This window comes from Psittacula echo (assembly GCF_963264785.1).
Source record: "Psittacula echo genome assembly, chromosome: 7".
Lineage (NCBI taxonomy): Eukaryota > Metazoa > Chordata > Aves > Psittaciformes > Psittacidae > Psittacula > Psittacula echo.
In genome coordinates, this window is record NC_137740.1 from 53,305,989 (window position 1) to 53,322,402 (window position 16,414).

Consider the following 16,414-nt stretch of genomic DNA (forward strand, 5'->3'; position numbering starts at 1 on the left):
GGAGAAAAAGCAGCAGTTCTCATGTGCCAGACAAGCAACATCTTTACATATCACAGCCACCTATACTGTGCCTCTCATAATACTGCTTTGCTCTTTTCCAGGGGAATCCCTACATGTGCAATAATGAATGTGATGCGAGTACTCAAGAACTGGCTCATCCTCCAGAACTGATGTTTGATCTTGAAGGAAGACATCCCTCCACATTTTGGCAGTCCACAACTTGGAAGGATTACCCAAAGCCTCTTCATGTGAATATTACGCTCTCCTGGAACAAAACCATTGAGCTTACAGATAACATAGTTATCACTTTTGAATCTGGCCGTCCAGACCAAATGATCCTGGAGAAATCACTTGACTATGGACGAACATGGCAGCCCTACCAGTATTATGCCACGGACTGCTTAGATGCTTTCCACATGGATCCAAAATCAGTGAGGGATTTATCACAGCACACGGTCCTAGAAATCATTTGCACAGAAGAATACTCTACTGGGTACATGACAAATAGTAAAATAATCCACTTTGAAATCAAAGATAGATTTGCTTTCTTTGCTGGACCTCGGCTTCATAATATGGCTTCTCTTTATGGCCAGCTTGACACAACCAAGAAATTAAGAGATTTCTTTACCATCACAGATCTGAGAATAAGACTGCTTAGGCCAGCAACTGGAGAAATATATGTAGACGAGCAACACCTGGCACGCTACTTTTATGCAATTTCAGACATAAGGGTATACGGAAGGTAAGAGATTATATACTTTTAGAAACAGGCATGTGTGTTTGCTTTTAGAGGTTATTCAAACCCTTAATTTCCCAAACATGACATTTTCTGCCAAGACATGTTCATTGGAAATCTGGCTCAGTTGAAGTCTGTTACTTTTCATGATAGAAGTTTCTGACTCAGTGGCACAAAGTCCTGGGTGTTCACTGGCACTAGCCTGGGATCTTGAGCCCTAGCTTTCACAAGCAGGATAGTATTAACAGTTTCTTATGTGGGCCAAGGAATTTGCCCTGGCATCAGGACAGTTTCTGCTTTTATATAGTTGGAGCATGATCTGATGGTAGTTAACTGAAAAGAGAGATTCTGTTCTATCATTTGACTTTTTCAGGCCTTTAATGTAAGCAGTGATTGATACTACTGATTGAACAAGGAAGGCGGCAGAGATTAGAGTCCACTACTTGCACTTAAATTAGTTCTGAAATACAGTGAAGCTGAAGTAAAATGAAGAGTAAAATAAATAAACAAAACCAAAACCAAAAACACCAAAAAAACCCACCACAAAATACAACACTGTTTTATAGAGACTGATTTGAACCTAACAAAGATTATTACTCAGCTGGGTTTGAGACAAACAGTCCCTCTAGGGCAAGCAGTGGCTGGTATCAGGTGCCATAGTCCCAGAAATAATAACTGTGCATTGACATTCCTATTGGGAAATTTTCTTCCAAACTCAAACTAGCAACTGACTAATGACCTCAGGCAAGAGGGTGATACCCTTTATGTGTACCTTGGATGCCAATTTGCTCTAAAGATATAAATGGGACCTTCTTTATTAGCAATTCACTCACCTCTCTAATGTACTTTTTCCTTCTCCTCTGTTTCTTCTATAGAGAGTTCAAATCTTCCTTTCTAAACTTATCTCTTTTTCTGAGAGAGAAGCTAAGGACCAAAATGAACAGAAAAGCTAATGTATCTTGGAAGGTCGGGGCATTTTTTGCAGACACAGAACTGAGTGCAAAAAAGAATAGAGACAGTGATTATATGAAACAATGATTATATTTTTATTACTGCTGTAGTGATTTTGCCCTTTCATGTTCATAAGCATTTCCATATTGCAAAAATTGATACATAAAATCAAAATATAATCAAATTACTCTGATGCAATCATTGAAAAATATTATTTTTCAATATATATAGGAATAATCTTATATAAAGAAATAATTTTTATATAAAAATATGGTTCTTTATATAAAGGAAGAATACATGCCATATACAGATTTGAATGCATAAGGGCTTTTGCAGTGGCAATATATTTTTATACAATATCAGAAACATTTCTTAAGACCATAGGTTTACATAGTATGTAGTTGCAATCTTCTGTGTCCACACCAAATACATAGGGATAGATACAGAGTCAGTAGTTGAACATGTGAAACTGGAAGACTAATGTTGATGGTTTAAGAATTCTTATTGTAACCCTCATTAGTTACATGGTAAATTATTTTCCAGAAGTCTCTTGGAAGAGTTGAGTGGATCATGGACAGCTTAAGATACTGTTTTAAATGGTTTGGGAAGATTAGCCTAGTATATAACAAAAACAACAAATATGTTCTGCTTAATGCATATCATTTCTCCACTGTGCTCCACATAGATTAGCTCTACAGAGGCATCATATCAAAGCTCAGGATCTGACAGTCCTCACTCTTTAAGAAAAAGCTGCTCCCCTTCCAGAAACCCATTTGGAACTTAGTTTGACTTCAGTTAGACTATCAATACTTTATCAAATAAAACATCTGTAGGATTAAAAAAGAGCACATTGCATGCAAATGAGAAACAGAAACCTTCCAAACACATCTGGGGCATGGCAATCTTGTGAAAAATTACAGAAATTAAGCGTGACTGTACAGAGGAGTTATCTGATACGGATGCTTGTTGTCTAAATGCTGCAGTAATTGGTCACATGCTTTAAAAGAAATATCTGCTGTGTAATAGTGCCTCACTAGATTAGATTCATGTAAATTCTTATCACTCTTATGCTAATGAGAGCAGCTCTTTAGGGATTTGGTGGCCTTTCCTTCAATAGATAGGGACCCTTGCTTGTTAAACACTTTACGAACTTGCTTACTGCTAAGTAGCTGTGGGGTTGCAGTACACAGTCCTTGATTATTTAGTCACACCAAATGTAACTTGCAGAAGGCACACTGTCACCCAGTTTTAGGTATTTTTAGTCTTCTACTGGAAACCTTATAGCACCCCATTAGCATTATATTTAGAATGTTAAGTGAAAATATAATTTTTTTTTTTCCTTGCTGTGGTGTTTCATATTCTGGGCTTTGAGACCTAGATATTTGTATCCAGACAGTAAAGCTAGACTAGACTATTCCATCAGGACAGGATACAAAGGGACATTACCCAGGAGCTTGACACATGGTAGATGAGTGATGCTAGCAGACACATACTGCAGCTAGTCCTTTTACTGAAAAAAAATAACCTGTAGGTTAAATATAGTTAAAAACACCAAAACTCATAATAACATATTTCTAAAGGCAGCATAAAATGTAATTTGTTTCATGCTGTATTTTAAAGATTAATGACAATGAAAGACATCTGTCTTAAAGCCGCCATGTTTAATATACAGGATGCTAGGGTGGTCAGTACTTCACAATGAATTATAGATAGGAGATTTGTCCACTTAATATGGGGTTTGTTTTGTCATTGCTTTGCATTTTGATGTGAAATAAGCCTGATGTATGTTGCATTAGAGGTGAAAACCTGTGTACTCTCGATGAATGCCTTACCTCCTCTATTACTACCTGTTTATTCATCTTCAATTTACCACTTCCATTGCGTATTTATTAAGGTGATGAAAAAAAGGAAATGTGGCTGTTGGCAATTTCAGCAACCCCATTGTGTTCACACTATTCAAGAAACCTAATAATCCACATGAACGAATTCTGACTTACTGATGGTCTGCTTCACTAAATCAGGGTGAATTTTTTCTAGTGAATAATGGATGATGTAGTGTGCCAGTACCTTAATTAAAGAGAGCCTCTCTTAGTCTTGATCTCATTTTAATTTACAGGGTAATACTACAATAATATCACTAATGGAAGGTACATTAAAGGGCATAAAGTAGCATTAACTGTATTAAATTATGGCACTTGTGTTAATTAACTGCTGAAGCAAGATGGTCCTAATAGCTAGAAAGGTCGACAAATGCATAAATAAAGTCTTCTGGGAAGGGAAACTAAGAAAGAGCATGCATTGTTCCCCTTGTCTCGCCTTGGTGCAGAGAATCAGAGGGTGTCCTTTATGGTAACCTCGAGAAGGTTTCTTTCATTTCGTTGCCTGGACTGTCTGCGGGCTCTGCTGGTCTTTGATTCCACGTGAAAGACAGTTCTGGCAGTAAGCTGTAAGGGACAGCTCCCTTTTTTAATTTTATTATGGGGGTTTTTTTTAAGAGAATTTCAGTAGAATGCTGATAATGATTATTTGAAGTCAAGCAAAAGGTTCCTAGCAGATTTTGGATCAGGCTGCTAAAGGTTTAACCACGTTTATTCCAAAGTATTTTTTCTTTAACTGTTATATTATCAGTTATGTATACATTTATACACTGTAAATTAACTGTAATTTGGGATGCTAGTAAAAAAACTAGCAGTTTTTTTAATTGCCCCAGTGAGTGACAGAATGACTAGCTGGCTAAAACAAAGGAGCTTATTGTTTTGAGGCAATGAGGTTTTGATCTAAGAGCCACCAGTTTCCTCCTGACTTCAGAATATCCAGCCTCTGCACAATGTTATTAAGCCCTTTGAAATTTATTTTTATACCTTTCTTCCCTTGAAGCTTCTCTATTTAAGCCCCAGGGTTTTCTGACCCTGTCTCAGCTAAGATTGCAGTTCCAGCAGCAATAGAAATCTCTAACTCACAGTACGCAAGTGGAAACTATACTCAGTTTTAACAGTTTCTTGCTCTCACATTATCTCTTCTAAATTTAAATCCACCTTAGCATCTGAATAAATTAGTCTGAAGGAAAGCATATTTGCTACTTGGGGGGCTGGGGCTTTTTTGTCGTTTTAGTCAGCTTGCACCTCCTGTCAGCTGTGACCCTGACCCTGCTGTAGTGGAGTTGGGGTAGATGAGCAGCCTTCCTCTTAAAAAGGGCTGATGTGCTGTCCTGAGCTGGGAGCTCACACTGCAACCTTCGGTGGACAGTCACAGCATGAAGGCTGGGTTGTACCAGGTTTCATCCTCTGTCTTATTCTACAGATCCATTCTAGGGATGGATTAATTAGATTAAATCTGTATGTTACTCTGGCATACACTTGACAATGCTGTAATAATACCACTCTGCAATTCACCCAAAACAAAACTTTGCCCTGGGGAAGCACTAATATATAGAAGTGGTTTAGTTTTATTTATAATAGAAAATTATTTCATTAATGTTCAGCTCCAAAACAGACCATCAATATGAAGATATGTAGGCTTTAAGCTTTTAAGGAGGCAACTGACTACCATTCTTGTTTCTAGTATTTATTTACCATACTTGAATATGCTTTGTTTTACAAAAACACTTGCATAAACTGCTTGTTCTCCTTTGAGATTTCCACTAGTCACTAGGGGGAATCTAGCAGTTTCTCCAATTAAATTATGAACTCATTAGAGAACAGGAAAGAAAAAGAAACTTATGTATTTAAGAGCATGTCAATTTAACTCCCAAGTGCAATTAGCTTTTTTTACTATATTTACTGTAATATATCACTAAGGAAAATGGCCCTTCATTTTCTGTAGACAAATCTAGGATCATGAGCAATCGGCGTAATGACATTACTGTGTTTATTTACACATGAGCAATCCCCAATGGTTTCCTTGCTACAGGTGTCCTGTGTGGGATTTACTCCTGCCCATGTTCAAATAATACTGGCTTACACTCTCCATCCTGGTGACACAAGTCCTGTCCATCAGCTCTCAGTGGTCTCAGTCTTACAGTGGCTGGAAGAGGAGCAGAGCAGTAGAGTCTGGACAGCTGACTAGGTCTCTAATTGAAGTTAGTGAGTTTAAATCACCAGGTTTCACTCACCACCTTGGCTCATTAGCATTTAATCATCTCTTCTTGGCCTGTTTTGCAAGATGTTAAGTATTTTCATACTGATCTCCCCCAGCTACCTTTCAAGGAAGCTCAGTGTTGTGTGAGATCAGGGTGTCTGAGGAGAGGCACCAAGCCTTTTTGTAGTATAATTCTTTTTGCCATTGAACATTAAAGGAGTAAAGATAAAACTCTTGATGAAAGAAATGAGCATTTTTCTTTTTATATTGCTTTGTATGCTGAAAAGCTATCCAAAGAGTCTTCCTGAATAAATTCAGTGATTCCAATATCTTGCAGAAACTTACTTTCCTTTAAGCTTTTCATTTCAGAAGAGTTCAATTTAATGCAAACACTGAAATAAGCTTAAAGGTCTCCTGGATCCCACAGAATCATAAAATGGTTTGGTTTGAAAGGGATCACAAAGCTCATTCACTTTCAACCCCAGCAGCAACACCTTCCACTAGACAACGTTGCTCAAAGCCTCATCCAACCTGGCCTTGAACACTTGCACATATAGAAATGATTCCTTGCACAGGGATGTCCTTCAGGTTGAAGTTAAAGCTGGAGTGGTACCACATTTATCAAGTTACATGTTTTAAAATTTCCTACTATTTCACAAGTAATAGGAGCTACCAACTTGTAGATGGGGTTTTTTTTTCTGTTGTTTTTTAATTTAATACCGATCCCTTCCATGGGTACCATCATGGTAAGATTACCTGCTGTTAGTTTTGTCAACGTCAGTACCTAATTGCATGTGCGTAGGAACTGATTTTTCCTGGATACTCCTCAGCATATGAAGTGTCCCAGAAGGTAGTAGATGGTCCCAGAATATTCATGTGCTTTTTCTATATATCCATGTGCTTTTTACACAGGTGATGTTTCGTTCTCTTGGTTAATCTTTTTTGTTAGTTGTAATAAATGACCCATCATTCAGCTTTGGTTTAGGGAAATACTTGAAACCAGGAGAGTTAATTTTGTTGCCTTTCCTCTTATTTCTCTCTGGTACAATGCTATAGTAAATGCTCTGTATCACTCCCTATGTGTTATGAGAAGTTAAATATTGAAACAAGAGACCAGACCGGATAATAGTTTCATATGCCATCCTGTAAATCAGGAGTAATTTCAGTGAAGTTACCTGTATTAGATCAATGACATTCAAATGCTTTTATGTAGAAGGAGTGAGGGAAAACAAGTGACGGAGGGGAAGGGAGGACAGAAGGAAGGAAAGAAAGGAGGGAGGGAGGATAGAAGTAAGGAGGTTGTCCCAGCTTCTGTTTAAAAGAAATAAAAAAATAACACACCTCTCAGTCTTTTCACCCTCTCTCATCTTGTATAATAAGGCTGATGTAAATAAAGCAGGACAATTCTGCTAAGTCCAATGATACAATCACACCCAGACACCTATTCAGAAAACTGGAAAATGAATTAGTCATGGTCTAATAGTTTCATTACGTGGGGTCTGTGAGAACCCTTCCTCTCCTTCACTGTTCAGTCTGTCTCTGGGATTAATGGGCCTCAGAAGTACTAGTGACCCATGCACAAAGGAAATCATCATGATCTCTACTTGACTGCAGGGGGCCATAGCGGGAGTCAGCAGCAAAACTCCTCCATAAAGTACGGGTGAAACATCTTGTTAACTGGGCTGAACAACGGGAAAGTTTCAACAATGCTGTAATTCTGTTTATAGAATATAATCTCTACAGAAAGAATTGGCAATCCTGTGAATTTAGCAGGCAGCAATACAGTCAGGGAAAAGGAGACAAGGGGTTATGCTGCAGGTAGCATTCCCTAGAGAAAGTCAGGCTGCTGATGCATTCAGGAAAGCGTAATATTAGCTGCAGCCCTTTGCAGGAGAATAGTATGTGTCCTGGTTAGATTCATGGGACATGGTAGAAATGAAAGGATGCTGAATGGCAAGAGGCATCCTAATAGCATTACAAGGGAGCAGGAACTGGAGAACTTCATGTCATACTACCACGGCTGTACGAGACCACCTTTAATTCTGCAGCACACCAAGTTCTTGGAGCCCTAGAGTCTGTTCGTCAACAGCATCTGGTTGCTCACACAATACTTCTCATATCCAGACTTCTAAGGAAGTAGTAATTAGTGGAAAATAATGATTGGTATGACTTTTATGCTGGAAATGCTTCCATACTCTGTAGTAACATAGGTGTACTTCAGCGATGATTATTTTAACATTTCTGTTTTTATAAGCAGAGCACTTATTAAAATAAGCCTAAAACCAAATAAAAATTGTCCATGAAGGGTCTGATAACCTACAGCTCCATGTTGTAGGTTAAGCCTGATTAGGCCTTGGGACATACTATGGGTATTGCAATGCATATTGTACATACACATGCCCGTATCCCAGTGCTGGAAGGTAGTTTTCTAAAACTATGCTCTTTGTTTGAAACCTTGAGTCTATCCTCAGATTATGATGTTTGTGCAGATATCAGTAGTTGTCTGCTTCCTCCTTCTAAACTCATTGGAGGGCCTTGTGATTCTTTTAATTTTCACACTTGAATCCACTTTTGTCTTTATGGGAATAAAGCTATGCAGAGTGTCTTCCCTCTCTGCCATGCAGTATTCCTACTTAGACCCTCTGTAGACATGTGTTGGCCTGTAATATGAGCCAGTATCTGATATATTAAGATTTATAAAGTACATTGAAATACACTTAAAAAAGACTGCTAGAGAAGCACAGTGGATTGTTATAATCTATCCTCCCTGCACCATCGCTCATAAAACAGGCATGTAACAAGAGTACTGGTACAAATGTTAATGATAGTGATGCTGTCCCAATGACAGAGGGATATGGTGGTTCATATTTAACTGCCATCAGTATTTCTGTTAAACTGCCCATTAAACATAATAACAACTGAAAAGATAAAATTTGATTACAGTAAGGATATATACATTGAGATATGCATCCTCACACTCAACTAATTAGTTGCCATCAAGTTGCTTTGCTCGGTGACATGTGGTATATAAATCACTACAATATGTTAAATGCAAATGGTTGGTAATAGGGTAACCATCTGCTCACTGTTAGAAAGTTAGCAGAGGAATATAGTAAGCTATACTTCTAATAACAACGCTAAACTCACATACATCCCTGAAATACCAAATATCTAAAAACAGCTGCCTCCACTAATGACATTACTAATACGTCTCTTACCCTTTTCATTTTCAGAAGTAAACCACATATTGTAAGAGGTAATTTTGTTCCTCAGGATGAACATGACTTCAAGGCTAGAGTCTGTAACAGCAATGTGAACCACTGTATCTCAGAGCCTGGTCTTCTTTGATTGTGTTGACTGCTTTTGAACAGCCAATAAATAATCAGGCCACCCACTCCTCTCAGGACATCTTTTCATCTACAAATATAATTAAACTCTCTTCCTCCCCTAGCCCCTGCTGCCAAGCCCATTTTCAGTGATGACATTATTTTGCAACTGATAGATAGTTGGCACATTGCTGTCTGGTGATGTATTATGGTAGAGACCATCAGAGGATGCCTTCCATCTAATAATCTACCATGCCCTATGAGCATTAAGGATAGCCACTGCAAAGAGGGATCAATTACTTTGCCACAGACATGTGTTATCAGGGGCTGCCACATACCTTTGCAATGAGCACTTCTGGATACCCTAGTGACAAATTAATGCATGGGAAAATTAGTAGTGGGACAGGAGTGAAGGACTGCCTGCCAAAGTTGAGGCTGTGCCTTCAAGCTAAAGCAGCACCTTCTCTCCTTACCCATTCAGTCATCTGCTGGTCAGGGTCACGATCACAGGCCTGATATGCTAGCTCCCCTATCAGTAATATATTGCATTATCGCCCATCAGAGAGATTAATATGTTCCCATACTGAATTCTCAAGACATGGCTCTCAGTGTTAAAGCAGCTGAGGAATTAATTCAGCTCACACTGTCTGAATGGAAAAGTATATGATTTCATCAAAGTCAGATCTTGTGCTGCTGTGGCTTTCTTAAGCCATGTTGAGAGGAAGGGTTGGTGTTTGTTTGGGGGGTTACATCTGGCGTGGTGCTGTCTGATATAAGATTGTGCTTCCAGGGAAGCACCTGCAGGGGAAAATGCTTCAGGAGAGCTCATTAGCCTGGCAGTTTCTCAGCCCTGGGATGAATTGCAGAATAAGATGCTTGCTCTACAGGGTCTCAGAAACCTGCGGCTCTGTGGAGGTGTGCTGTCCGGCAAAGCTTTCCAAGTTTAAAAAAACCTCACAGGGAGACATTTTTGTGCTAACACATTTTGCTTTGTTGCCTTGAAAGAAAAGAAGCACTGGCTGAAAGCTGCATATGTTTAGTGACTCCATTTTGATTCACAGAGAACACTTGCCTGTTTCAAAATGGGGTGTCTGCATTTTAAAGTTATCTGGAGCATTTATAGGTAGAGCTGGTGTGATGAGCAGTACTTTATAATACCTCAAAGGCATGGTGCCAGAGCTGGGAATTTGATAAGCCGGGGTCCCGAATTGGATTCCAGCAATGGTCACAAGTTTTAGGAAGCTCTCATTTGAAATTGCAAGCAGGAGAAAAACAGGATTCTTTCTCTTTAATTGCATTAGATTTATTGAACTGAAGCATTGTTTCAGTTCCCAGAACACTTTATATATATTTTAATGCAAGTTACCAGAGACAGAACAGTTGCAGGACTGTTATTGCTTCTGACTTTTATATTTGGGAAACTGATTTTACTCATTTTCCCATTTAACTCTCTCATGCATTATGAATCTTTAAACTTTGGGATGGTTTTTACTGAAGTTGTCATAAGCATAGTAATTTTAACTTCCTTGATTTGGTAATGCTTCTGTAGTGCTTATGTTTAGGGCTGTTCAGAAAAGCAAGGCCAAGCCACATGAATTGGAGTCCAGGAACCTCTGGCAGCATTTTGTGCAGGAGAGGGAACATGAAATTCATTCCCTCAGTAGCTGATCCTTTAGATTTTTTGTGATGTATGCTGCTAGTGTTCACTGCAACACAAATGTCCTGGCAATTGAATGCTTCCCGTCCATTGTTTTGGGAGGAGAGGAAGGGTCATTTGACAGGTTTGGGGTCTTTTGACCCTTACTTACCTTGACTGTATTTTTATAGCCTCATCACTTTTTAATTGTCTCTAGATCTTTCCATTTTATTTATCGAACTGTGGGATGCTTCTTCCCTTACTTAGAGCTAGGGATGTTGATTTTGTTAAACAAGCACAACCCGCAGTTGACTTAAAAAACCCCAAACATTTCAATAAATTACCATTCCTGTCGCCCGGATAGAGCACAGCATGTCCTGTGACCTTCTGCACCACTGGGGCAACAGAGTCACCAGGAACAAGGTACAGCAATGGCAGCTGGGACAGGGGACAAAACTGCAATATGAGAAGGTGTCTGTTTTGTCAGTGACCCACTTTGGGAAATCCTCCTTCCCTCCTCCCACACCCTGCATACCTCCAGCTGTTCATTTCTCACTGTCTTGCTTCTCTTTTTGGTGATCGTCACTCCTTCAGTTGTATCGCATGGGGAGTCATGGCCTTTGTGGCTCAAGGAAGGAATAGAACATCTCCATTTACAATGAAAAAGTAAACCTATTATACTTTGTCAATGCAGAAAATCGCTTATCATTTAACAAGCTTCATTAAAGATACTGTGCTTATGTCTCCCTTCCTTTGAATGCCCCTGAAATAATTCTTCCAGTGGGACAGTGAAACAGCAAGGAGCCAGTTACATTTTTAATCACTTGTGTCCCATAGGAATGCCAGTCTGCCAGCAAGGGCAGCTCCTTCCTCTCTGCAAGAAGGGGAATTAAAAGATAGGAAGCTGTGGTTCCAGAATAGTGTGTTACAGTTATTAATGAGCTAAAGATCAAACAATCTGAGTGTCATTAACTGCTATTATTCTGAAAATGTTTAACCCAATCCAAAAGATAGATCTGGGGGGAAAAAAAACCAAACAAATAAACAAACAAACAAACAAAAAACCCAAACAAAAAAACAAAACCCAAAAAGGGTTTCATTCCCCCCCCACTTTTTTTTTTTTCCAAATGGTGAATGCAGACTAGAGAAACAGTTGGATGAAAGGAATAGGGAAAAGTAAGGTAACATTTAATTTCTCCCCTACTGTATATATCTCAAAAGAAAGTGCCAACAATGTAGAACCCTTACACACCCAAACCAGTTTGCATCATCTTAACGTCCCATCAGGTTGATCAGTTAGTCACTGCAGAAGTAACCCTCAATGTGGTGACTCTTTCCAAGATACATCCTTTCAGGTGGATGACGGCAATAGCCTCAGTTCTGACATGTACAAATATCTCAAGTTTTAGCACTTGATGTCTCAAAATACAGTCAGGTTTTCTACAGATACAGTCACTGTATTGAGAGATCAGATTCTGAAACCTCTCTTCATTCCAGTGGCTGCTTTTGGAGACTAATGCAGACTTTGGTTTTTGTGGTTTATATGTTTGTTTGTTAATGTTTTCTAAAATATGCCGGCTTTAAATAGGAGAGATGCAGGAGAACAGTACCACCAGAATGACAAAGGCTTATGTCTTGATTCCAAAAGCAGGTGAAGTATACACTTTTTTAATGTAGTTCACTGGTTTTCTCACTGTACAGTCATAGCCAGGTTTTGACTAAAAAATGCACAATTAATGTGTAGCTGATATTCAGCCTGCCTGTGAATTGTGGACAGTACATACATATGCTCTAAAGGCTTCATACAAAGAGCATGATGTTAGATTTTTAGAAACATTTGGCATTTAAAAGGAAACCACCTAAAAGTAATTTAGTGCTGGGTCCTGGAAAAAATTGGGGATTTTGTAAATTTTGACTGTTTTGTAACTTTTGAAAAATCTCTTGCACGTATTAGGACCACTAAAAGAAGTGTTTACTTCCAAAGAAAAGGTTCTGCAATTTAAAATGGGCTAAATGTACGCTGTAACAGGAGAGAGGCCTTTGGGAGTGTTGTGCAAGTATTGCTGCAATGCAAATGCTATTAATGGAATATAAAGTCTAGTCACAATACCCTGTATTCAGGAGCTTCCCCCTAATTCCTGACACACTAAATGTGTATTTTTTTATGCCTTCATAATCTTTGCACATTTTAAAAGAAACCAGGTTTGAAAATTCAGCTGCTGTAACTACATCAGGCAAACAGGAAGGGGAAAGAATTGCCATGAGGCATAGGGAAGACTTCATCCTGAAAGACTTGCAGGCAGCAGCCCAAGGCACTCATCCTGCCTCGCAGCTGCAGAAGCAAGTGCCAAAAACACTGGAGGGTGAGGGGGTAGCTGTTTTGTCACGGGTGTTACTGGAGTTCACAGTCTGCAGTGCGTGCATCTCAAGAGAAGCCTATTAAAAAGGCCTTTTTTTCATTATTATATCAAGTTCTTTATCTTCAGATGTAGGTCAGCATCTGAAAATCCAGAGATTGCCATGAAGGAGTAAAACTAAGACAAAACACAGGCGTGATTTGCATAGAAAAAAAACAAAACCAAAAGGAATAAAAATGTATTCTGAAAGCTACATTCAACTTCAGTTTGAAGAAACTTGGACAGGTGCCAGAAGCTTGTTCCCTTTGTGATATGGCCACTAAGTCATTTGATTCAGTCAACTTGCTATATACCATGATAAATCTGTATATAGCAGAAAATCCACAAAGTTCTGCCCTTTTCCTCTCCTGAGCTTTTCTGCCCAACGTGGAAGCAGAGAACAGCTTTAAGAAGATATTGGGGCATTTCTGAGCCCTCTGTAATGCTCCCCTCCTGGCTTTTGTAGGTCAACAGGCATGAGAAGAGATGAAGAAAGATGATGAGCAGTAATGACGAGGACAGGAGGTCATGACTGCTGTGGGCACAATCCTAAATTCCAGTGGAACTGACCCTTACTTCTCCTCTGCAACTCTCTCAGTGTCTGAGAGAGAGAACAGAGCACTAAAACATATCATACACTAACTCCTTCATCTCCAGAAGTATTACGTACGAAAATATTTCCCCAAAAAAGAGGCCATTATTCTTTTTTTTCTTGTTTGGTTGGTTGGTTGGGTTTTTTTATTTACATAATTTGGGAGGTTTCTCATAATTATGTCCAAATTCTTTAACAATAAAGTTTGGTGTCATGCAAGAGTTCTTGTTAGGGTGCTCTAAAGGCACCATCACTGTATCTCTTCCTACTTGTCAGGTATTCATGACAAATTCCATCCATAGAAAACAAGAGTTTCTTTTCAATGGATGGTACCTCTTTGTCAGTGTGCAAACTAAAACCAATTAATTTTGAACAGTGGTCTCCTTAGCTCTATGCCCTGAAGAATGCTTTAATGCAAGGAAGCATCCTGACTAACTGTGCTCCAAACAGGATCCTATACAATCTTGATAGATCTATTCCTTTTAATAAAGTGCTGCTTGAGAAATAGCTACTGCTAGACATCCCTGTAATAATGACTTTTTTTCAGATCTAGCTTCTTTCTTTACCTACATCTATTAGTTCTCCAGTATTGTTCATAGAGCTATCTATTATATTTTCTATATAGATGCACATACATTTTGCTTCCAGATTATCAAACATTCTTTGTGAGCAGAAACACCCTGTACATTTTCCATTGGAGTTTGGGGCTGGGGAAACCTGCTTGACATTTCAGGGAAAGCTGAAAAGTTTGTATAGTATTTTAAATGCTATGTTATGCAAGATGGAATTGCAAGGTTTGTTCTTCAGTATAAACATATACTGATTGTTTTTGTCAGCGGTATTTCACAATTTTCTTTCCCCTATGACAGCCTTACATTATTCATAATTTGCAATCTATTCTTTAAATTTTCAGTTATAAGAGTTTCCTGGTGGGGCTCACAGAATATGAAAGGAAGTATTGATTTGAAACATTTGAAATATAAATGAAGTTGTTTCATTCTTCTGGTACATGGAATATTATAGCCACTGGATCAAATTTGACCTCCCACAGTGTCTATTTTCATAGACAACAAAAAAATGTTCATGACCTCTCAGTGAACAGTAAAGCTCAGCTCTAGCCTCTGAGCATGCTTTGATTTGTCCAGTATTTGTTAAGAAACAAACATGAATAATAAATATTTCAATGCACTTGAAGGCCAAAAGTGATCACTGCTTTATTCCAGTCTGATATTAGGTCAGAGTCTGAAGACTTTGCTTTGAAACTACTAGTCCTGTATCACTGAAGCTCATACAATAATATCAAAGCAATATCATCAACCCCATTTCACAAAGACATACACAAAGTCTCTTGTCCTATGTGACATACGTTTGGGGTTAGAGCGAGTATTAAATGCAGTGGCAAACCTGTTTTGGCACTTGGGGAAAACCTTCAGCATTGGTGGCACTGTGACAAGCAGTACATATCCATATGCGTCTCCTTGTTGCTTCAAGGCCAATGCCATAAGCCAGGTCTCCTCTCCCTTTCCTTAGCTGAGGGATCCTTTTCAGCTACATCTGATAAGCGAATAAGACTGCCTAGCTCTGACACACCTGCTCTTCACACCCACAAGTGTGAAGACCAGGTCGTCCATTAGGAGTCATCCTCACAGATCATCTATTAACTTGCTACATTCAGATTTTTCTTTGGTAAAAAGCCGGTAAATTCGACCCATGATATTGTCTATCTCAAGCTTTCTAATACTGAAGAGCATTTGTATATTTTGAATCTTTGTATAATTGCACTGACTTTAATAAAACATAATAAAATATTTGCAGAATTCAGCCAGTTTAATGGCCTTAAGATAACAGTGAGTAGTGTCTATAATTAAACAGTAGTTATACAGTATTTTTGAAAAAGAAAACAAGCTTTCTCTTCATGAAGTCAGCAACTGAAATACAGGAGGTGAAAGAATAATTGTTTTCCCAAATTAAAAAGAAAAGACACAGCTAGAACTTTATTTCCTGAACCATTTAAAATTAGTCTCAGCAAATAATTTCATTCTGCTGTGTTGTTATACCAACAGGACTAGAGATGAGATGACATAAAAGCTCTTTTTCAGTATCCAAGTTAGCTATAGGATGCTAGGTTGCTTTTGGCATACTTCAGACACTGTGCACAGACACAAACTGCTCAGTTTTCATTAGTGTTTTTGAAGTTTAAATTTCTCACAGGAGAAACTTCTGTCAGGGATGGCTAAAAGTATCTTTTGGATTAAACCTACATTAATGTATACTTTTGACCTTTTTGGTTTTTTTAAACTCAAAAAGGGCATGATTTTTGCTTTGGAAATATTTTTGTTCAAAAAGAAAAAATGTCAAAAATAATTTCTAAAGAGGGATTTAAACCTGAAAATAAAACTACACATTTCATTTGACACAAATGATTTTTTTCCCCCAGTTGTTTTTTTTTAGTTTAGTCACTGAACTGAAAAATCAATTATTCACACTGCTCTACTGGCAAATAATTCGTATCATAATAATTCGAGAGGGAATTATTCTGTGACAAGGAGCTTATATTGTATAGAATTTAAAAGTTAAAAAAATTGAGGCTAGCATAATAAACAGGAAATGTTTTGTTCAGTTTTCTCAATTTTCTCTTTCAAATTAAGACCTCCAGACACAATGAAAAACTGAAAGAGAACAGTAAAAAAAAAAAAAAAA

The 16,414-nt window shown here is 38.3% G+C and overlaps 1 protein-coding gene across 2 annotated transcripts in view; it reads left to right on the forward strand.

Annotated features, from left to right (window-relative positions):
- The window catches only part of NTNG1 (netrin G1), a gene marked incomplete at both ends in the record, with an annotated part of 160,855 nt that overhangs the window by 58,560 nt on the left and 85,881 nt on the right, over positions 1-16,414 (forward strand). For both annotated transcript variants that reach the window (XM_080623066.1, XM_080623067.1), the window contains one exon: positions 102-742. In XM_080623066.1, the coding sequence (XP_080479192.1) occupies positions 102-742 (641 nt within the window). The remainder of the gene's footprint in view (positions 1-101; positions 743-16,414) is intronic.